Source organism: Lineus longissimus, chromosome 4, assembly GCF_910592395.1.
Source record: "Lineus longissimus chromosome 4, tnLinLong1.2, whole genome shotgun sequence".
Classification (NCBI taxonomy): Eukaryota; Metazoa; Nemertea; class Pilidiophora; order Heteronemertea; family Lineidae; genus Lineus; species Lineus longissimus.
Window position 1 is genome coordinate 21,045,606 of NC_088311.1, and position 23,341 is coordinate 21,068,946.

The 23,341-nt window shown below is 38.9% G+C and overlaps 3 protein-coding genes across 6 annotated transcripts; all 3 read right to left on the bottom strand.

The window, feature by feature from the left end:
* Positions 1-634: 634 nt before the first annotated feature.
* Positions 635-10,124, bottom strand: LOC135486643 (calcyphosin-like protein). 3 transcript variants are annotated; one of them, XM_064769597.1, is made up of 6 exons: positions 10,075-10,124; positions 9,382-9,583; positions 7,751-7,928; positions 7,184-7,393; positions 4,988-5,126; positions 635-2,890 (listed from the first exon to the last, which is right to left on the bottom strand). In XM_064769597.1, the coding sequence occupies exons 2-5, from the start codon at positions 9,513-9,515 to the stop codon at positions 5,022-5,024; spliced, it is 627 nt and encodes a 208-aa protein (XP_064625667.1). In that variant the 5' UTR covers positions 9,516-9,583; positions 10,075-10,124; the 3' UTR covers positions 635-2,890; positions 4,988-5,021. The 3 variants fall into 3 exon arrangements, with proteins under 3 accessions (XP_064625667.1, XP_064625669.1, XP_064625668.1); XM_064769599.1 differs by lacking the exon at positions 4,988-5,126 and adding an exon at positions 6,843-6,947; XM_064769598.1 differs by lacking the exon at positions 4,988-5,126.
* Positions 10,125-10,871: 747 nt separating this feature from the next.
* On the bottom strand, positions 10,872-17,396 carry LOC135486644 (calcyphosin-like protein). Its single transcript, XM_064769600.1, has 6 exons — positions 17,345-17,396; positions 17,033-17,185; positions 16,307-16,484; positions 15,768-15,980; positions 15,208-15,326; positions 10,872-15,027 (listed from the first exon to the last, which is right to left on the bottom strand). Exons 2-5 carry the CDS (start codon positions 17,137-17,139, stop codon positions 15,225-15,227), a joined length of 600 nt encoding a protein of 199 aa, XP_064625670.1. The 5' UTR covers positions 17,140-17,185; positions 17,345-17,396; the 3' UTR covers positions 10,872-15,027; positions 15,208-15,224.
* A 1,776-nt stretch (positions 17,397-19,172) lies between these two features.
* LOC135487023 (uncharacterized) lies at positions 19,173-23,072 on the bottom strand. Of its 2 annotated transcripts, none has more exons than XM_064770281.1 (4): positions 22,905-23,072; positions 22,129-22,247; positions 20,768-21,202; positions 19,173-20,254 (listed from the first exon to the last, which is right to left on the bottom strand). In XM_064770281.1, the coding sequence occupies exons 1-4, from the start codon at positions 22,955-22,957 to the stop codon at positions 19,416-19,418; spliced, it is 1,446 nt and encodes a 481-aa protein (XP_064626351.1). In that variant the 5' UTR covers positions 22,958-23,072; the 3' UTR covers positions 19,173-19,415. The 2 variants fall into 2 exon arrangements, with proteins under 2 accessions (XP_064626351.1, XP_064626352.1); XM_064770282.1 differs by lacking the exon at positions 22,905-23,072 and adding an exon at positions 22,566-22,834.
* Positions 23,073-23,341: the final 269 nt, after the last annotated feature.

Genomic DNA, 23,341 nt, shown 5'->3' on the forward strand with positions numbered 1-23,341 from the left:
GAGATGGAGTCGATGTGGTAAAAGACATTATACATGTGCAACTTAGCTGAATAATGGCCTACTGGATGTTATTCTTGCAGGCCTACATGTGCTGTCCTCTCCAGAAGATGGTTCCAATTCCATTTTCTCAAAATAGCAAAAACAGATATATCACGTTTGCAATAACACTTAACATATAGAACTGAAAAGATTCTAAAACATCACAACCATAGTTCAGCCTATTGGTAGGTAATTGGGGACTGCTCTCAAATTCACTCTGCTTTTCATGGTCATGAAATCACTGGAATTTCATAACCCTCCTGTCTAGTATGTCTTCCGTGAATTTGGCTTGAATTGCCAGGTGGAGTGTTGTCATTTTTCTTCCCTTATTCATGTCCTTGGGCAAGTCACTCTTATTGCCATGCCCTCCAAAGCGGATGCCGTTACAAGGAAACAGGCAAATACATCATTTGATTGCCTTCTCGTACAGCCTCACCCCACCAAAAGATTCGAGGAGGGGGAAGCAATAGGCTAAATATAGAGATATGGTAGTCGTCTTCATTATTACTTCATTTGTTAAGCTCGAACACTTTGAGTGGAATCCAAAAGAGACTCATAACCATAATATATAAGCCGAAACAAAAAATAGCAAGAATTAATAAAAAGAGTCTTTATTACATACATAAATAATTGATTTCTACACTTCTGCTGAAAGATTATAATAAGCGTAGCTCAAAAAGTGTCCCTATACATTGTAATTACAGTCAGCTACTAATCAATTTTGTTTTCAACTTCCACCTTCGAATACTTGGTGCAGTTAAACTTAGTGCCAATGTATATTTCAATAGAACTTGATCTTACAGGCACCACTCATTAAATGGTTGGTTCAATGTCTGCGATGCCCCATGATGACTATAGTTCGGGACACATTTTGGGCTACCCTGTAGGCCTGTACAGAAAGGTAAACTACAGATGGGAAAGTATGATAAAAATATGAAAACTTTGATTTAGTCTAGACATAATCTGAAGTATATTGTCCCTAACAGAGGATATGCATTAATTTAGAAAATATATCTCTTCCCTATTAAATAAAGTGATATATTTGCTTCAAAAGAAGCAGGACTTTTCATGATTTGGGCGGATTCCAGTTCATGATCTGATCATGAATCCACTGGTTGGCTTTATCGGTTGAGTGGGATCCCGATGACCCACGTACACCAGTCTACAAAATAACCCAAGATATGAAATACTATGTACTTCAATATTCTGTTTAGGAAAAGCTGATAAAGGGTAACTAACACCTAGTTATGTCCCTATAATGCAGTTCTGATCCCTGTATTAAAGTAATGGGTTTGTGTCAGCAAATGCTCCTAGGAAGTGGCGAAAAATAAAGCCATCTCACAGGAGTAATGCTGCCAAAATTATATAAATGAGAAACTGAATATGTACAAATTGTGACATAAGAGCAAATGATATATCTACAGCTACCGAAATCTCTACAACTAACATTACCAAAATAATAAAATAATCTACGAACTAAAGTAACATACTGTACTCCTGTACTGTGTTGACAGGTTTTAGACTAATGAGGGGTACTCATGTACATCAGGCTTATATAAGTGTAGGCATACACCTAAGCTGACTTAGACACGTCAACACAGCATAATAAAATTCTCCAATCTTTAAAATAAGAAATTGCTAAAACATCTATGACACCGATATACAGAAATGTATACTTGTGCTGGCAACTAAATCACAGCTAATTTTTCCTTTTGGAGATACATTGTAATCTTCAAGGTCTTACCTACATCTACCGATACATTCCCAGCTAGGCCTACATTACTTCTCATTCGCCAGGTCTTGTAATATTTTTTCATAATTTTTTTGTCAAAGATTATAACAACAGAACCAAGATGGTATATTTTAAATATTAATCAAGCGTCGCCATGAAAAACCTTGACGATTTCAAGACCTGTATTTCATTATCAAAAATAATCCGAAGTTATATGAAAGTTGAGTTGTAAATGATAATGCGGAATGATGTACAAAATTTACAATAGATTATTATACTAGAGAAGAGACCCAACAAAATACTTCAACCATAATCAGGACGGAAAAAACTGCTTGATTTGTTAACCAAGTATGGCATTTAGACAATGCAGTACTTGGTTTAATGGACAAAATATCATCGGTGGATGGCATCATCTTAAAGACAAAACAGATTGTAAAGGCGGATGGAATCATATGAGTATTCATTAAAATGGACTGGTACAATGCACACAAGCGACTTTAAGTACAACAGTCGAAGCGACAAAAAATCTGTCGGGTTAAAAGAGACCAATTGGTCATCTCTGCGGACCACTTAGAAGTTAGATAAAAGATTTTTTTGGTCGCCCTAGATTTTGTTGGCCGTGTACCTGTACTTTAAAAAGGCGAAATGTTTCACACATTATGCCAGGCTGAAATTTCATGAGTGCCAAGGCACATCATCATGAAAGCCTCTTACTTTTAAGTAAATATTTCCTCCTGGACAAAATACCGAAAAAACTTGATACTGTAAGCATTAAAATGTTCACATCTCATTCTTTTGGCAATTCGAAATTTTTTAAAAACATCACAATGGATCAGATGGTCATATAAAAATTTATCATTAAATTCACTGGTGATGGAATGTGGGCATTTTCCGTCAAACAGTTCAACTGTGTGCTAGAGTATCGTGTCCAAACTGACTGAAGTATCATCCACCATGCTGAAGTTTTTCAATACACAGCCGAACGTTTCCAATGTTTGAAATGTCTTTTCTAATTCAGTTGAGCTTCCATGCGTTTCTCATCATGGTCGTAAAGTAAATGTCCTGGTCTATCGATGCGCTCACTCCAGAATAATAGTTAATGAATTCCTCTCGACAAATCTGAAAAATAAGGAGGAATCTTTAAAGGAAATGACAACTATAGCAGTCTGGAAGGAAATAGATTTCCACACTTCGTAGTTTAATATAGATTTTCATTCTACTTGTCGTGTTTGTGATGGAATGGTCCATCGTACTTTAAATATAATGACACGACCACAATAACTCAAAATGGTTAGTGTCATGTGTTTGGACATCCATATCAGAATACGATGTATGGAAATCCCTCCTCTTCCAGACTGATAACAAGGCAAATTAGAGCCTATTCTGTAAAATTTGATTGCCAGATATAGGCTCAAAACTTGTGTAAATCAAAATCAAAGTTTACTCCAGAATCTTTTTAACAACAGCCCTCCTCATGGGCTGAGCACTGCTATTTCAACATACTTTCATAACTAGTCTGATGCATTTGCATTTCGAAGTCTTCAATCGCAGCAGCGCCATCTTTACATGTAAAATTTCAAGCAGTGTTTCATAGAGTATCTAATTCATGAAGTATACCAATAATATTTCACTCCAGGAGTTCAATCAAGTCAGCCCCTTGCCATTCAAGACATTTCACTAGAAGTGATCAGTGGCCAGTAATTAAATAAAACAGCTGAAAAACAAATTTTCTAACTACTTGCAGCTAGTTTTTGCAAGTTACTAGTTTTGAACAAGAATGTTAGTGGGACTACTGCATATGTTAGTTATAAGCTTTCAAGCAACGGGCACACAATGGACAAAAGGACAAAAGAGGTGAGTGACCAAGCCTAGCCCTGGTCAAAACATTATCTGATGGACAAGTTGCTTCAGTATTAAAAGTAGTTCCCCTAAGCAACTATCTAACTGTAGCTGACAAGTCAGTGGACATCTTTGAGCACGTGCCCTTCTGACAGCTGCGCAGAGAACATAAAATTGACCACTGTAGCAAAGGAAATGAGTTGAAAGTATGCCGCCACCAGGGATATATAGCTTTACCGACACCACTATAAACATCTCACGTCATGTTTCAAGGACATAGGTTTTAAGGCTAAAACTCCTGGCACCAATAAGTTAGTATTGTCATGTCCCACAACTTCCAGCAGTTCACATGGACACCGCCAACATTTCATCAGCAGTCTACATGTAATTGGTTTGGAGAGTTTATTCACATTATTGTGGAAGCAAAAGACAACACAATGAAGCCAACCCAGTCACATGCAGCCATGAAGCAATTAAAATTTCACAAAATCCATGAAAAAGCTATACAGTTTTAAACAAAGTTAAATTGTACATAAACAAGCATGCACAATTGTACATCAACAAGCATGTAGAAAAGATCTTCAGGATACCCAAAATAAAAAAATTCCTGATAAAAACTTTTGAAAATTAAAAATGTTGAAAGCTTTTAAAAAATGAAAAAAGTTAAATAATCACAGGTAAAATTAAATTTTCAATAGAGATTTTAAAAGGGGATTCATTTTTAAATGTAGGTTGGCAATTTTAATTGATGAAAAGCCCCACGCAAATAATTTTTGTTCACTGATGGAAACCATCTTTCAAGTCAAAATATTACAACTGTAGGTTTGTAGTTGCACACAATCAAATTTTTCAAAACTTGCACAACAATTTTAAGTTTCTGAAGGAAAAATTTAACGTTTTGTAAAACTGCAATGAACAAAATGACCGCTAAATTTCAACTCTCACCACTTTGAAACAACTAGATATCGTTTCTTTGGATAAACTTATGCTATCAACATGTACACAGGCAACCTGCTCACCATAGCAAGGATATTGAACAATAAGGCCAAATGAAGATCTTTCCATTTTCTCAGAGGAGACATTTTTCTCCACGAAAGTTCCTTTGACAGGATGTCATAAGTAATAAATCTGATTACAAAGCAGAATTGGGTTTCTAGCGTACACGCTCGGGGGCCAACATAATCCAAGATTTTCAAAGGGGGTTCATTTTTGAAAGATATTTTAATGAAATAATCTTGTACACTCATCACGTACATGAGGTGTCAAACTTACAGCAGAGAATGTTTCTGAAAACACACACAAAATATGAAAACCCACAAAGGAATTAGATCTAAATTTGACCTTAAAACATCAAAGACGGATTTGATAGAAAGATACCTATGTTCTCAGGCTAATCAAACCGTGTGTGGTATCAGCCCAACTTCCAAGCATTCCTCATCATTAGGTCAAAGTACACATCACTGTCTATAGATGCACTAACACCTGTGTAATAATTCAAAAACTCCTCCCGTGTAACCTGGTTAAAAACACAACGGTGGGATGGTTAAGGGTTAATTGCACACTTGGTTAGAAAAGGATCTCCAGGAACTAGATTGAGTCTCGAAAAGCCAAATTCCAACATGGACAAATTATATTGGTTTGATAACAAAATTTGCTGAAAAAGAGAAATAAACCGCCTCTCCCCTTTCCATTTTAAAACACATCATTCTTTAAGGCAAATCTTGGACAATTTCAGATTTTCTGAAAAGCAAATAAGGCTTTGGAGGACATCAATGTATTAAGACTACCAGTTCTATTACTACTGGGCATTTTACCATTTTCAGAAGGTGACAGTATCATTGTGAGCAACAATATAAAAATTGATATCACTTTTTTATAACTTCTCCCACCCCAAGATGATAGACAAATGCCACACCACTGGCTGTGCCATTCAGACAACACTTACGCATTCATTGCCATGACTCATATTTGTTGCTCAACTCCAAAAAATTTTTACTGAAACTGAAGCCCACATGATGCAAGCACATCCCTTTTGAAAATATCCATCTTTGGATAACGGTACGGCACGGAGTGTTAGGAAAGACATCTATATGAACAAGTTGGTTGACTACAGTACAATGTACACTAAATACCTATTTCAATCTCCAGGCACTAAATACCTATTTCAATCTCCAGGCACTGCGCATCATGAGATCAAAATATGAATCGCTGTCTATTGACGCACTGACACCACTGTAATAATTCATAAATTCCTCCCTCGACACCTATTATAGTGGAAATAATTCGGTAGCTGTTATATATTTGGAGAGAAATGATGCTCAGAGATGATAATGACTGAACGTTAAGAACCCTCAAATGTTCCAACGGCTCAAGTTATCTGGACTGCAGGAACTTTTGGGCACGAAGTCATCATTTTGCACTTTCTAAGAGGATCGGCAGAGCTAAAAAAGCATGAATGTCCTTTTTTTAAAGGCTGTCCCAAAGACGCATCTGAAAATGCACAAACATTATAGGAACTGTTTGTGTACACTTCTGGATGATTTCTATTGCAGCCTCTGCTTCAAATCCTGAACTATCTGCCTGGCAGTTTGTCCTTCCAACTTGGAGAAATGAACCAAGGGCCACATTCAGAAATTTCTAGGAACCCCTCTGCTAAGCCCATAAACCACCTAGTACAAATCTCAGTAGAAATCATTAATATTATCATTACATACGAATAGTTGAAGCAATGCTACTGTTAGAAAACTATAATAGTCTGGACAGAGACCAAAATACTGAGCAACTAAGTATAAGCAATTATCAGGGTTAACCCCATTTGTACAATTGTGTGCACTTTTGTTCTGTTGTATATTTTGAACATATGTTTATAATGTAACACAAAATGTGTGTTAGTTGACACTTTTACAATGATCAATTTACATTAAACACATGATTATAGTGAACAGCTTTCCAAGTCCATTGTCAATAACACAATGCACTGTATTTTACACTGGATCCAGTTAACTTTGGATACAGAGAAAAGTTTCTTTCTCCTAAGGGGGTTCAGTGCACCCAGGTTCCACTGTGGTTATTTTTTGATTACTTCGTATTGTACTTAAATCTAAGAACAAATCCGACAAACCAGGGATGAAGCAAATCGCTGCCAAAAATGTTTATCAATCAACAGAGATAGTGTACAAATTGCACAAAAATTAAAGGAAGCAGCCCTGCAATATATTACAGAAAAAAATACCTATTATAGTTTCCAAGCATTTGTCATCATGAGGGTAAAGTACTGGTCCTGGTCAATGGACGCACTCACACCAGTATAATAATTCATGAATTCTTCTCTTGTGACCTAGTCAAAAAATAGCTGGTAATTACCAGATGCAACTGTACTTGAAATAATTTGACATTCATTTATAAATTCATTTTACAGTCAAGGGAAGGAACCATATCATACCGACACCAGTCACTAGTCGGGCCATTACCTTATGAGAAGCCCATCATGAGGCGGTGTTATTTTGGAAAATACGACGAAAATGAGGCGCTCGGAACTTTTTCATAGTGCAGCAGCTTCCTAAAAACACATACCTTTCCATCCGCCTCGTTTGGCGTATCAAACCTATTCAAAAATTCCGTCAAGATTTGGTCCTCATCCATCTCTCCATTGAGATATTTGGGATTATGCTTAACATTGTAGACACCTTTTAGATCTTCGACTGTCACCACACCATCTCCAGTTTTGTCGAGTTTGTCAAATGCTCGGTTGATGATGCTTTTTCTTGCCTGCGACATTGGCGGCTGAAATGGACACAAGTTCCAAAGGTAAAAATTGCAGCTTCTGTTTATTGTGCAATATCCTCAGAAATAAGCCAGATTAGCTGTCTTTAAAGGAGTACGCCTTTCTTAAATACTAGTGGGCCAGGAAAATAGAAATGTAATTCTACACAATGCCGAAGTGCAGATATCATGCATGCAAATTTGCTGAAACTTGGTTTTTAACGTTGGGTTTATTGACCGATTGACTTTGCTTCAGCCAGATCGATAGGATGAAGACATTGAAGAAAATAAGACATCATTATCCAATTTCTGATCTGGAAAACCTTCATCCCATATTCAATCTCACCCCGACACTCCAAAATCATCAAGAAACCTTACCCGTAATGACTGTAAGAACTCATCAAAATCAATGCTTCCACTGTGGTCTTTGTCCACTTTATCGAAACATTCCTGCATTTCCTGGTTAGTCATGTCAACCTTGCACTCAGTCAACCCCTTCTTGAACTCAGAAAAATCAAGGGCCTTGTCGCCATTGTCATCCATGATCCGGAATTTTCTGAGGAAGAAAATATAACATTTTTGAAACTTTGTATAACATTTTAACAAGATCAACCCCTCCATAAATTATACAGGCTCCTTTCAGCACCATTACGCAGTGAAGACCACACCCAGGCCTTAGCATCCAACTTAAGAAAACAAAGGCAGTCACTTTTTTAGGCCTTACAAAGAATGATCAGATAGATGAGAGCATAGTCAACAGTAAGGCAAGTCCAAACTTACTACTATTGAAAAATCTGTTAGTAATAAGTTGCGTGTACACCACAAAATATTGGTAGACCAATTGCACGTACACCACCACATTGCCGCGACAAATTTGTTCGGCAATCCATTGCCGGTACAAACTGCAGGGCGAATTTGTCCCAACAAGCTTGATGGTCCAAATTCGCCCGGCTTGTTAAAAGCTCGGCTTTGTCGTCGTGTACGCGCTAATGGATCGGCAATTAGCTAGTTAGATGGTTCGGCGACAGACGGCGCTTTCGAAATGGCGCTTTCTGCGCATGCAATTTATTGTTTGCGTGCCATCTGTTGCCGGATTTTATAACTAGCTGCAGTGGTGGTGTACGTGCTTGGTGGATTTTCGATGGTGCGGCATTGGTTCGCGAACCAAGATTGGCGGTCCATTTTCAAGTGGTGTACGCACAGCTATTGTGTTACTAACACTACAGATTTTTCATTGGGGCTTAATCATGGTTTTTTGCTATTTGCTACATGAACACAACAATAGTCGAGTAGGAATACTAGGAGGGCAAAGAAAATCTGGATTAAATAATCAATTGATATCACTTCACTATTGAAGTCTCACAATCACATTTTCTCCAAAAGTATTAATGTGCAGCCGGCCAGTGTAACAAACATAACCTAAGATAGTTTAATGTGTGTCTAGTGACGACTAATACATCATGAAAATATACATTCACAGACAAACTCACCGACACTGATTAGTCACATGTCAACAGAATTTAAGCAAAAAATAAGCCAAGATACAGACACCACTTGGTATACAAGCGCACTATTCCAATGAAAACATTTCATCAGACCAAAAGCGCAACTTTTGTACCAGGAACTCACCTCTGTATCTGAATCATTCGTAACTTACTATTTAGCAAAAAAAATGGCATTTTATTTATAGACTACCCAGAAACTGCGGAAATGAATGGACAGAAAGTTGGCTAAATGAACCATCAGATGATGTCTAGACATCCCAAGTTGTACCACAGATTTCTACTTTCAAGAGGGATGATGACTTTTAGGAGGAGGCAATAAGCACCATGATGTACATTAAAATACAGTTTCATCGTTTCGAGGACATTTTTAACGCCAACCGTTGCTCCCATCACAAAGAAAGATGAGCACAACTTGTGACCGACACAGACTGCTCCCCGTTCCCAAAGTATGTTTCCTGGAGCTGATACAGTGATAATGGGTCACTGCCACTGTTTATGACTTACATGCCAATACCCTTAATACCGCCAGCACCACGCGCCAGAGCTTGATGACGCAATTTCTCCATGGGATCAGTGCACGTGTGCGCCTTCTTAGCCGAATTCCTCATCATTTCTTTTTCTGACCGGTGTGTTGCCATGATTTGTTTCTGGGTGTTTTTCGAACAGTGGTGTATAGATGAAGAGGTCTGGCACAGTGTCTTCTGATCTGAAGCAGCAAGGGCAAAAATATCAGTCATGTTTTGGAACTTGAGTCGTTGAGATCTGTCTGCATGCAGAAAATTTGTCATGGACATGGACTAGACTATTGGACAGGAAGAAGAGGGCAAAAAGCAACCACCTTGTTTAGAAAATGGCAGTGAACTGTCAACTCGCTCCTGGTTTCATTTACAGGCTTGTACATGTAGTATTAAACAGTGCATGCTGTGGATATGGTCAAATGCATGCAGGCTTGCACTGCAGTGCTGAGTGCATAGCCTATGCCGTATGCTGCATACCAACAGTCCAACCATACCACCACAACACAGTCACTGGCAAGGAGATCTTGCTTTGTCCGATTTCTGGTGTTTAACACAGTGCAAAACGATCATTACTACTACCAGAGATTAGACTATATAAAGAACTTTTATACAGAAACGTTGATAACAAAAAAACCACCAATATCTTCACATAAATCGACGTTTTTCAACGAAAACCTACTCTAGGCCCTTCGGCTCGTTGTCAAAATGGCAGCTCGTGACGTCACGGGCACCCCTCTCGATTTAACCTCGGTCCAGGTACCGTGGAATTAAATGTACACACCCGATGCACCGCGGAAATATTTTCACTATTTGAGGTTGAACTAATTTGCGCCCATAGCAACGAGAATGTTCCACTGACATGTATCAGACTGTCAGTGACATTACTGACCATCTGTATGCCTGTGCTGTATTTGTGAGCTATCTTAGACAGAAACTAGCATTTCACATGAAGTGAATCTTTGAATAATTGATCAATGGTCAATAGACAAACATACAACCACTAGGCACTTACAGCAGTTAATTATGAGCACATTATATGACATGGGCCTGATCACCATTCATATCAGGCTTCGTCTTTTATCAATATCATGATATCAACTCTAGACACTTTCATTTGAAACAGCTAGTGGAGCAGTGCTTCCGTCTATTTTCAGATCAGCTCACCAATTCATATGTACACGAGAGCAGTTTGTGGTAAACAGTCCTTTATTTGAGTGTGATATCCATACGACTGGCAGAGGGGATTGGTGGCAAGGCAATTGGAAACCTTCACTCCCCCTTTCCACTGGAAAATAATTTAAGATTGTCACAGTGGGACTCAAGGGGAGGAGATGTCTTTGAGGGAAGGGGGCAAAGAAGTTCTGCTCTCATAAGTTTACCGACTAATTGCTCCATACTAGTCCAAAATGTTCCACACTGCCGGTGGGACGCACCAGAACTCCTAACATGTGGACAAAAGTAAAACTAGAACATCAATTTCAGAATAGGTTAGATTATTATTCTCAGCTTTAACCATATAGTGAAACAAGATTCATAAAAATACTACTACTACGCATTTTTAACAACAACATGAAAAGATAACCATATGTCAACACTTAAAATGCCAGAATTAACCCAGAGAACTGAATACTTTCACAATCTATGTTGACATTTTGCAAGTGTTTTTCTTCACCCAAGATATGATACCATAGACTAGACAAGTTTTTAAGAAGTCAGAAGAAAAAAATGCCCCAGTATCAAAGTACATCACTATTTAAGGGCGATTCATCTCTGTGTTCTATCATATTTAGTGCAGGATTTATCAACATGGTCAACAATAGATTGATCTTAGTCTATTGTTGACTCCATGAATATTGTGCTATTAGTTTTCAGAACTGTTTAACAGAATTCCCAAGTTGATGATAACTTATTACAACACACAGAATATGAAGTTGAAGAACAAGTCATGGAAACATCTGAGCAATCTATAGTATTTTTTGAATAGAAGCACCAATATTTTTTATTATCATTTATGCACAATAATGGAGTTCAATACCATGCAAAGATTGATACCTTCCAAATCAAGAGTTTACTGATTTCATATAATTTCTGACTATCTTCTTTAACACCTGGTATAGATTAATGTAAGTTAGTCCTCTTATCGCTGAACCGTCATTTAGTTGGTTTGTTTTGGGTGCTCTCGGGTAGGTGCTACTGGTAAGTCAGCGAAATACTATCAAAATTGCAGAACCCTCACTTAAAAATAAAAGATAAAAGAAACATTTACGGGAAGGCTAGTCGAGCGACTTAAGAGTACTATGGATGGTTTCTAATTATGGTACACGTTCAGCCCCTGAATATTGAATAGGCTATTCTTGAATTAACTGATTCCCTACATCTGTTTGTGTCAACCAAGCAGCACAATTACCGCTGTTAGTTCTTCAGGAATTTCTAGCTTGGGGGCCTAATTGATGAGCACTGACTTGTCTGAAGAACTGCTCACCAAAAATTGACATGTTGTGAAACCACTCTCTGAAAACAATGAACAAACTAAAGAAAATATTTGGCTACCAGCATTACGTAAAACAGTATTAGAATGTTGGAAGTGTATGAGATCTAGGCAAGAAAATCACAGAATTTAAAGAAACAGGAAAGCTTGCCGTCAATACCCTACCCATAATCAGACCAATTTAGATTGAACATACATCAACGTCCATATTTAACTGGAAGAGAGTACATGTACACCTGCTCTTTTAACCGTTTCTCCTGATTTACATCGCTCACAAGTTTCAATGTTTGTCACAAGGATATGATACACATGTATTAGTTTGTTCCAAATCAATACAACACCTTGCCATTTTACACTGTATTCATGGGGCATTTAAGGCATAACAGTTATAATTTGCATCTCTACTTGTAATACACATTTGAGAGAATTTACAACTGACCGTGTTGGGAAATGCCTCTAGGAAGTCTGTATTTTTCAACCCGATTTTAAAAATCTTGTACAGGTTTTACTATGAGAACAAAGGAAAGAAATTTGAAGATGTTAACAGAGGACCGCCCACCTGAGTATTCATTCTCATTGCAAATTTTGCAAAACAGTGTAACTGATATCTGATTGGTTGTCATTAATGTGGTGTCCTTGAAACTCAACACACGCATATTTTTACCCGAATTAAAGCCTTGACATACAAAGCACCAGTGAATCAGGACAAAACAGGAGGAATGAGATAACATATAATCTAGACTTCCAGGTCACGAAAAATTAAGGACGGGAACTTTTTTCTCATAGCAGTATTAATCACAAATTCTTCAGATGCCTCACAGCAGCATTGTAATAATCACATGAATATAATTCACATATTAATCCTTTCAGACCATTCTGGTCATTTTTACAGCACATAGTGATAACATGGAACATTACAGCTGGAAGTGGAATGGACTCGTGAATAGCTAGGGGATTTGTATTTTAAACTGGGGTCCTTATCAACTCAAGATATGGTACTGTGAGGTCATGGTCTTATTAGCAAGCTAAACTGTTAAATGCCGATTTGCGTGGACTGGACTTGGGTGAAACTGAACAAAAATAGAGACAAAAATTCACACCAATATACATGTGCATGAAAACCCACCTCTTTCTGATGCATTCAGTGTTACAAAAGTGCCTGGTTCAAAATATGAAATGTGTCCAACTTTATCTCGGGTTTACTGAATGTCTGAATGTTAACATTAGTTTCATTATTGGTGTGAAATGTACCAACCACGTACCTCTTAACTAAACTAGAATAGATGTAACAATACTTGCATAAGATTGGACGTGCATTTTGGTTATAGTGACATCATGCATACACCCCAATCGACATCAAGATTCTCGATTTTATATAAAACTCCTGGGTTAAAAATATAATATGGAAACTAACAACAGCTAGGCACCTGGTCAAGGAAGGTATCGCATTAACAGTAACGATTCAAAAAATTAAAAAATACTGACAAATATAAGATCATTGGATCATATTAGACTCTGGGCGAGTTTAAGTAACTTGTCTATTGAGAAAGCAGCAGAGTAACAGTGATCTTCTTTTTGAGGTCTAATCCAAGATTTGGTGTCCTATTTTCTGTTGTTATCACTATCAGCACTGTACGATATCAAGTACAGGCATGTGCTTACTGGTTATCAGCCAGCACCCCTGAAGATCTTGCCTGGCAACAAGTTGTATGAGCATATTTAATCTGGTCACGGAGAGAAGCATGGCTTAGATCAGATAATGTTGGAATAATAACTTGACAAATAAGTCACTGCCGGAAAACATGTTAGCCAATTCACCAATTTTAGTTTTATTAAATAAAAAAAAATCTAATTTATGACCTTTATTGAGACCGCAACCATTGAACATGTAATTAGAATTTTAAAACCATGTGGAAAACCATATAAAAACAGAGACATATATAAAATTTCTGTTACAATGGAATTGACCAAGTTTATCAAAGCTGGTATTAAACTGGGAAGGATGCACGCTTGAATGACAAGACCAAATGATTAAAGCGAGTTGAGCATTCGTATACCCATGAGTACCCCAAAACTTTTAACTTGGAGGAAAACTATTCTGATTCCCGAGTATGTGAGATATTCCAAATACTAGCTAACATACCAAACTATCCATAGTCATTCCTTTTTTAATTGAGTAACTTCAGGATCTTGCTGTTATTCTGATTCACACATATCATACAAATATTTGTTTTGTGGGTGATAATTACCAAATACAGTAGAAGAATACAGGCAAGAGGAAGCATTGGGTAGAAATTTCAAAGTCATTTCGAAAACACGGATTAGACCCAAATACTGACACTTTTGATTAGACTTGTAACATTTTAAAGGGCTATGCCGAAATGCAGTTAATGGTGTGCTGCAGTCATCATGCATGCAAATTTGCTGGAAGTTGTTATTTATGGCATTTGTTTATCGTTCTTCACAATGGCAATGCTCAAAATCGTATGCAGCACTTATTAATGCAATTTGAAATTCTCAATTACCATTTTCAAATTTTTAACAAATTTCAAATTTTTAACGAGTGGCGTAACCTTTAAGCCAGCTAAAACCATAAAATTTCAAAGATACTTTTGTTACACATTGCGTTTTCTTCGATCCATCAGGTAAGCACCAAGACTTCACAGGGAATTTCCTACCATATACTTCCCACTTAGGACAATCGACATGCATTTAAAACACCAAGTTATCTTAAACATGAAATACTGGACTCAAAATATAGGAAGCAGCCCCTGCAGGCTTTCCTCCAGAAAATATAGGGGATAATGATAAGAATGAATCCTCAACAAGCTTTTTCTGGGGGAAATCCTGCCCATGGAAAAAAACGGAAGTTTTGTTAATGACCCAGACTTGGCCAACAATCTAGGACAACAATATTGACAATAAACAAAGTTCATTCATGATAAAGATATTGATTTTTAACAGAGAACTGTTACTGTTATTTATCTCGATATAAAATGTCAGATAACACCCATCGCCACTTCCAATATGGGTCAAGACCCAGTACGACGTTATTTCAGATGCCAAATTCACCTAATTTGACTTTTTCTCTCCCGATATGCTGGGGTCCACTAGGACTGGAATTATTTAAGTACCTTCTGACATCTGAAACGATAAGAATAATATGTCAGTATTTGACATTATAATTTTTTTAGTTTTAATACATGTACTGTGGTTCCCAAAACAAAACAAACCAAGTCATAATGGTTAATGCACAAGACTTACAACCACAGTTTACAGTACATATTTCCAAAAGGCCTTAGACAAAGTGAGAAAAAATTGTACCTTGTTCCCTTGGAACTCTACAACTTCCAGCTGTTTCTCATCATCAGATCAAAGTAGCAATCCTGGTCGATGGAGGCACTGACACCACTGTAATAGGCCAGAAACTCTTCTCGTGTCACCTTGAAAAGCACAATTTAAATTTGTTATAAAAATGGCAGTGAGTTTGTGCTGATGTTGGCCAGAGCAAAATCCTGATTTTTGCAACAAGTTTCAAGTAACGCCACAAGCTCGTTGATTGCACATGGATGGATATTCGCGAGGCACAACATAAATTAAGATTCTCACTAATGACTATAATTTAGTGCAACAGTTCAGTATTTCTTCTCGTGGAGAGCAGGTACCTCAGATCCTCATCAGCGTGTGCCAACCTCACAAAATAAAAAAGGGCTTTATCTGTAGATAGTTACCGTAAACATTAGAGTTATACAGTGGAAAGACTTTTAAGTATGGTCAGGTCGATGCTCGTAATTAAATTTATTTAACACCAGCAGGCATGACCAGAGCTTGGTTCCCTCTGTGTTCAGATCAGATGTAGTGTTTGATCCCCAAACCAGACTCACCTTTCCATCCCTTTGGCTCTCATCGGGTTCAAAGGTCTTCAGAAAGTCCTCAAACACTTGCTTCTCCTCCCACTGTCCATTCAAATATTTAGGATGTTTGCGGGCATTGTAAATACCCTTCATATCAGCTGGCGTTATTACACCATCACCGGACTTGTCGAGTTTGTCGAATGCAGCATTGATCAATTTGATACGACTGTCACTCATTGGGGGCTGCACAAAGAGAGGGTACAAAATTGACATGAACACTTTAATGATCACTACGATTTAAATTAATTGTTAGAGTCTTGGCGCTACAATCTGAAGATCGAACACCAGTAAACTACTCAAGTTTTTGTATTATCATTATAACCCAAACCCCAACCGAATTCACAAGAATGGTATACTTTTCAATCTTTGTCTCCAAAGTTTAAATAAATGGGTTTACTGTAGTCTGTAGCCGTAGATGAGCAGTCGTGGGTTGGGTAGCGCTCGTGCTGATCAACTTTCGAAACAAACCGATCGACTGGGTCTGATTCAGTCTTCAGAAGGACACTCACCCTAAGCATCTGGAGGAACTCATCAAAGCTGAGACTGCCACTGTGATCTTTATCAAAATAATCCAACAGACTGTCCACTTCAGTTTCCGAGATGGTCAAACCGTAATCTGCAAGGCCCTTCCTCAGTTCACATTTTTCAAGCTGTTTGTTGCCACTATCATCATAAATCTTGAAAGTCCTGAGAAAAAATATAGTAGTTTTAATAATGAGTTATTCTGGGATTTCATTAAGTAGGACTCAGGTGGACTTTTTTTGTGTTGTTCAACAAGTTTTCATGCCCGATGAGAAGTGCTAAATTCTGTATCGGACAACAGAACCAAGCCATGCAGATTCGGTTTTGAAAGAGACACCCATTGAACACTTTGACCTTGAGGCTGGTAGGGGAAGGACGACTGACATAGTAGATTCTATGGTTTTGCATGCACTCCCAGTCCACAGTTGTCCATACCCTTTGACTCATTGTCTCGTGCGGTGCCAATAATTTCCCATCAAAATTTCCGCTGACGGCATTATAATGTTATATGATGACAGGTTTGTGAGCAGCCAGAAACAGTAGGCAGAGAGAAAGCCCAAAGAATGTTACTTGGTGCCACCGGAGGCTGAGCATGCATGCATGCAATGATGCATGGCATCCAAACTGAGTAACTCCGCCCAGCCCCAGGGACTCTGTCTCTGCCTCCCGGTCAATACCGCCAAAATAATTTTGGATGCTGCCATTAGACCTACCTCTGAATGGATTTGATTCCAGAAGGACCACGCTTCAGGCAACCAGCTCTAATCTTTTCCAGTACAGCAGTATGAGGTCCATCACTATCCATGGCAAGGCCAGACATCTTGACTTTTTTGTAGATTTGGTGATGATTCACAACAACTAAAAATCTGAAGTAAAAAGAGCCAAAACATTACAAACAAATCGCAGACTTGCTTTTGTGACACACAATTCTCTGCTATGATATGTTATAAAACAACTGTTAGGTTTAATATTGAAACTGCAAAAGCAGTAATGGGGTAAATTGTTTGTTTTTGGTGCATACTTACAACACTTTCCACGCCCAATGTCCACGAATACGATGTACAACTGCAGTGCACACGATGCACAGCCTACATGGCGTAACAGGTGCGCGCCGGTTGTGATACTACTCTGCCATCTACAGGGTAAATATGGAACTGATTTTTCTGCAGCATGGCATACTGATGGCGCCAAAGTTTGAACCTGGAACAGTCACCATCAGGCTGGTAATTTATATTGATAACAAAATGAAATTAACAGTAGACATACAAACCAAGATTCGACCATAGTCATTGCCACAACCAGCCTGGTAGACGTATGCCAGTTGAGCAGGCCAAGTGAATGTCACAACCTGGACTGGTGAACCCGGAGACAGCAGACAAACCAAGTTTGGTCGAAGACACTGTCACAACCAATATAGTAACAGAGGACAAACAAACATTCACCCAAACTCATGCTCACAATCAAACTGTGTAGGCTTTAGCCAAAGCAACAGTCCACAACTACGGGGACAAGGCACAACCCAAACTTCAACTCAACCCAAACTACTAGTATTGTCACAAAGCAACCTAGGTAACACTTGACAAACAATTAGCAGAAGTAGTGGCAAAGGTCACTGTCACAACCTTTCTGGTACAGCAGCTTCAGCAAAGGTCAGTCAAACCAACCTGGTGTCAGTAGGTCAACCAAACTCTAGCAAAGGTCAGTCACAACCAACCTGGTTACAGGAGACATACAAACCCCCAAGGGGCAGGCGGGTCACTCCCATAGAAAGGGTATGCAGATTAATGTTCCCGAAAAGCCGGCAAATGGTGGTTTCAGCCAAAGTCACTGTCACAACCAACCAAGTACCTGCATGTAGACATACAAACCCTAAGTATAGTATTAATGGTCAGTCACAACCAACAATAAACTTAGGCCAAAGACATTGTCACAACCACCTTGCAATACACAATGTTTTTGCCAAAGTCCATGTCACAACCAGTTTGGTAAAGCAGACAAATAAATGCAAAGCACATTCACAACAAGCTGCAGGAAGACAGTTAAAACAAACCTGGAGAGTAGAAACAGATTATATAACCTGGCTTCAACCAAAGTCAACATCACAACTAATTTATACTGAGGACAGGAAATGAAACCAGCTTTGGCCAAAGACACTGTCACAACCATGCACCTTACAAGCAATGTTTTTAACTCAAGTCATGTATGTCAAAACCAGTTTGGAAACAACAAAACCTGAAACACTAAACAGAGTCAACATAGCTCCAGCCTGCCCTACATCACTAAAGAAACCACAATTTATGACAGACAGTGACCTTACGGCGAGGAGATCTAATCATGAATCACGGGCCAAATTATCCACACACAGGAACCTATGCCTTCGATAAAGATCACTTGGTACGTCCATGAACCTCACTTTGCACATGTGAGCCCGTGTCTGTGGGAGGGGAGGGAGAAGTAAGCTAATTATACTGGTATCATCATCGTCTTCTCCAGTGTACACGTCGGATGCAGCGGACCACCTTGTGCATTAGGATGACGCAATGGACTACCCCAGGAGTCCTATCCCAAGCAGCCATATGGGCAACTCTGCATTATCAACTCGACTCCCGGGGGAGTCCATTGCGTCATCCTAATTGGATCTCCGGGCCACAGGGGGCGGCCAGTCCAATGCGTCAGGAGTGAATATCAACCAAGCGGTACGCACCATGCTCTTCTGTCTTCTGCTGGGCGGGTCAAGGCTCCGGTCCACATAGACGAAGTCACAACTTCAACAACCCAGCAAGAACATGAAACAGCAAGACAGTAAGCAGTAAAGTATCCTTCAAACAATTAGTAAACAAAACTGTTTTAATTAACCCCTCAACAGAGTATAAACAATGATTTATTTCATAATTTAAATGCATAATTACTGAATAAAATCCTTGCACATTTGATGGCAACTCGATACAGTAGAAAGATTATTATTGATTAAAAGTAATAAGCAGTGATTAGAATTTGATCTCTGTAATCAGGAGACCCCTTTCTGTGTGTAACAACATTTGTTTAGTCCCAAAAGAGATTTGACCACAAATTTTACATTGGACAATTTGAACTGGTCTAGTATTTCGAGTGAAAGTGATCTTTTGGATAAATTGGATTTACTTTCGGTTCGTGTTCCATACCATCATCGATACCTGGTTTAATAAGCGGCATGTCACGGAAATACAGAGCAGTCGTCTGAAACAACAGCTGATCACCTTGAAATATCTGGAAGTGAATCGTGTCATCTCTTCCATCCTGTTCCCATGATTTGACAATTAAGTCATCACCAGGCCGGCTTTCACCCTTATACACAGAGACAATTCTTTTCATTGGAATATTCGCAATGTCACCGGAGAAATTCTTATACTTTCCACCAAGAGACGCAGTAGCCGCAGCATCCATGCAGAAGCGGATGTAAACCGACATGTTAGTATGGCGGTACCCATCAGCATCACTCCACGATACTCGCAGTGGATAGCATATCGTATGTCCTGGCGTCTCCAGGATTTTGATTTGGAGCGAGTCCACCTCTGGCATCATGCCTTTGTACAGTTCCCTCCACCATTCAGGCAATGCAACAGGTTTCCGAGTCTGTCGACTCACTAACACTAACTGGCTGACTGAGGAAGCTAATAACTTTCCCGAGGACTGGTGGTACATCTTATTCAAAGAGTTATATGACGATGTCCCAACATACCCTGGAAGTATGACCTGTCTTAGGTTACTCAACAAGTTCCCTTTAGTGTAGAAATCCCTTTCCCAGTCAATTGAGCAAGATACATAGAACACAAAGTGTTCCTTCCAAAATTTGCTTATTTGCAGAAAAGGCTCGTTGGTGTTGGGGTTTATCATGTCAAGGGCAACCTTTCGGACTCCAGCAAATATTTTCTGTAGATTCCATGGGGCAACATTTCCTGAAGAAGCAAGAAAATTAACAGCTTACAGAGAAGAAATAAATGACTTTGCACCGGTACAAAAAAACCCCAGGGCTATACCTCCTTGAAGTAGAGTCCATTGATCATAACTAAAATTCCTGACTCTTCACAACAAGGTTGAGGTTCAATATGAGATTATTTAATAAAGTCAGGCCGGATGACTTGTCTACTGAACAATGTCAGATTGATGGCCATGGGTTGTCAACCTTCCCCAGAAGACCTTTACATTATTCTTGGCATTTTCCATTGAAAAGTAAATGATCTTATTGTCCTCACTGTCTTCCCAAGTTTTGGTGACAACAACATCACCCACCTTGACCTCGGCTAAATAAAGACAATTGACTTCATTCAAAACATATTCTGCAAAGTCTCTCTCATATTGTTCATAGAAGCCAGAGAGAGATGCCTCTACAGCACAATCCATCATCATACGGCCGAAAGAGGCCTGATTGACGTGACCATTGTAATCAGCATCGCTAGGCGCTGTCATACTTTGGTACAAAAATGCCCCACTTGGGGGCTCCTGTGGAGAAAATCTCTCTTGGCTGCAATCTGTCTGATGTTTCTGTATTGCTTCCCTGAACCAATCAGGCAGTTCTTTTGGTTGGTAAGAATCTTTATCCACCATACAGAACCAGTTGTTAGATGTCATTATTTTACTTCCTCGATCCACATCAAAGACATCATTTATCATGATGAATGATGTCCGACCGATCTTTCCATTGTACGATTTAATAATCAGAGGTGCCATAACTTCTTTTCTGTGGAGTTGGAAGAAGCGTTCTTCAAACCGACAGTTCCAATTCATCTCGAACCAGAGTAACCCTTCTTGAGCGACCCTCCAAGGATCAGGACACTTCAACACAGCTGCTTTAGCTGTACAGAACCCTTCACATGACTCCATAAGAGACTGCAGTCCCAGTTTACCTACAAAGAGAGATGTGCCCTGTTACAACAAGTGTTTGGCAAGTGCCAAGTTCAGTGATTTGTACTTGTTCAAATGACATGAAAGACCTGCTACCAAGCATGAGGGCATTGATGCAGCGGAAGTTTTACATGTACTCAATTGTAAGCAGGAACATTTGTGGCTTAAAAACTGTTCTTTTGAGGCCCCTGCCTGACTGTATTGGAATTGCACAGGCATATTTCAATTAGTTGTCCATTGTTTGATTCTAACACATTAGTTTTAAAGTAAGCAGCCATTGAAAATTTCGGTCAGCATGCATGCAATGGATACTCTTAACTAAATGTTGTAACAAGCACATCTATCTGCAGTACAATTTTGTGCATTCCCTTTCCCCAATTTTGGTCCGAATATGTGTATAAAGAAGCAAGACATACAGGGATGAACATTCAAAGAGAGCGACTAAGGTTTGATTTATTTTAACCAAATTTCCTGGCATCCACATCATATGGAGCTAAGATTACCATTTTCAGGAATGACCAAATAAAACCAAGAATGAATAAAGACTAGTCTTTGTTAATTCTTGATTAAATAAATACTTGGGATTTTACCATAACAATCAACATCACCAGCAAATCCACTCTCAGGTGGAAGGTGAATTAAATGAAACACTGGTTGGAATGATAGAATTATGCCATCAGCCTGTAAACATGATTCTTTGTTGATGTGGCCTGGCGTCCAGGATAACAACATGGTGGCCAAAGTCTATACCAAGTGATGTACATTTCATTTAGCTTCAACCTGAGGGCGAGCTTGTAGGTAATGTTGATTGTCATGGCCAAATCCATGCATTGAATGCACCTAATGTTTTTCACTACATGCTGTTGAGGCGACTGAGAGAGTCATACATTTGTAGTATTAAATAGTGTAGAGAATGCGAAAAGATTACCTGTTCTATCAAAGTCTGTAAATGAAAATCCTGGCATTTTAATCTCGGCATACTCTTTTCCATTCTCTTCCTTGAAGTCCACTGCCATCGTCAGGAATTTATTTGCTTGGGTTGTCATTCTGTTCAAGAAAGAGAGTGAGCAGGGTTCAAGAAATGGGACTATGGGATGATGACTGATCACTATTAGTATTAAAGTAACTTTGTACTTGTAATCAAACCATGCCAGGAGAGCAGGCCAGCCTGATTATAGATGATTATCTTTGTTTACAAAATGACATCATTCTGACGTCAAGTCGTCATTACTGTTGGCTGCAGGCACATACTCATATCTCAACACTGACAACAGGGATGACGTGACGCAACAATATCAATGACGATAGTCATTGATTTCACTTGGATACGTGGAGATTTACTCTCCTGCCTATCTCGTGACTTACAGGATATTTTAGAATGGAACTTGGATGCGATTTTGTCACAAAAACAGCTGCACATCATTGGTTAAGCATCAGATAGATGCCAGACAATGATTCACTCACAATGCCTCGAGCCATTGTCTGGCTTCGTTTACCGTGACGATCTATTGTAAAAGTAGTTTGTTTTGCCGTTCCGACGTGGTACCAGCGTATCTGAAAAAATGGCCTATATTCTAATCTAAGGAAAGGTCATGAATTGAACTTGAAGGTCAATAATTTCTGTGTAGGCCAACTCATAGGCCTATACCAACTATCCTTCCTACTGTTCACAATCACTGTCACACAGTTTGATGACCTCATCACCTTCTGGTTTGATGCATCAACGATCCGACGCGAAACAGACGGCTGCTCATCATCACTTCAGTCTTCACGCGTAAAACATGACAATAAAATCTAGTTTTGATGGAAAAAAATATAATCTATTTACTTCCTGGAATTTTGCGACACGCGCACGATACAAGTACCAAAGTCCGTTTCGTTGTTGGTGTTTCAGAAAATAAACCCATGTTGATAGAATCCATATGGCTTCAGTTCTGCTGTGGTCTTGACACCCATCCACAAATAAGAAGAGAGCAATCACAGAGCCACTGCGTCAAAAGTTGGATGAAGTATCCAACAGCCAACTGACAGCAGTGGACATCTTGACAGACTCGAAACATTTTTGTGACCTGATCATGGAGCTATCCAGGCTCCCCGAGGTTTATATGACTTCATTCAGATTCCGTAAAATGAACTTTTGA

Excerpts from the sequence above, each read along its gene's own strand:
- LOC135486644 (XM_064769600.1), bottom strand. The coding sequence starts at position 17,139 with ATGTCTGGCCTTGCCATGGATAGTGATGGACCTCATACTGCTGTACTG. Across the intron at positions 16,485-17,032 it reads GGAATCAAATCCATTCAGAG|GACTTTCAAGATTTATGATG; the intron begins GTAGGTCTAATG and ends ATTTTTTCTCAG. Across the intron at positions 15,327-15,767 it reads AGAGCCAAAGGGATGGAAAG|GTGACACGAGAAGAGTTTCT; the intron begins GTGAGTCTGGTT and ends GTGCTTTTCAAG.
- LOC135486643 (XM_064769598.1), bottom strand. The coding sequence starts at position 9,515 with ATGGCAACACACCGGTCAGAAAAAGAAATGATGAGGAATTCGGCTAAG. Across the intron at positions 7,929-9,381 it reads GGTATTAAGGGTATTGGCAT|AAAATTCCGGATCATGGATG; the intron begins GTAAGTCATAAA and ends TTTCTTCCTCAG. Across the intron at positions 2,891-7,183 it reads CAAACGAGGCGGATGGAAAG|ATTTGTCGAGAGGAATTCAT; the intron begins GTATGTGTTTTT and ends CTTATTTTTCAG.
- LOC135487023 (XM_064770281.1), bottom strand. The coding sequence starts at position 22,957 with ATGATGAGCAGCCGTCTGTTTCGCGTCGGATCGTTGATGCATCAAACC. Across the intron at positions 21,203-22,128 it reads TACAGACTTTGATAGAACAG|GTAAACTGGGACTGCAGTCT; the intron begins GTAATCTTTTCG and ends CTCTCTTTGTAG. Across the intron at positions 20,255-20,767 it reads TGGGGCATTTTTGTACCAAA|GAAATGTTGCCCCATGGAAT; the intron begins GTATGACAGCGC and ends TTGCTTCTTCAG.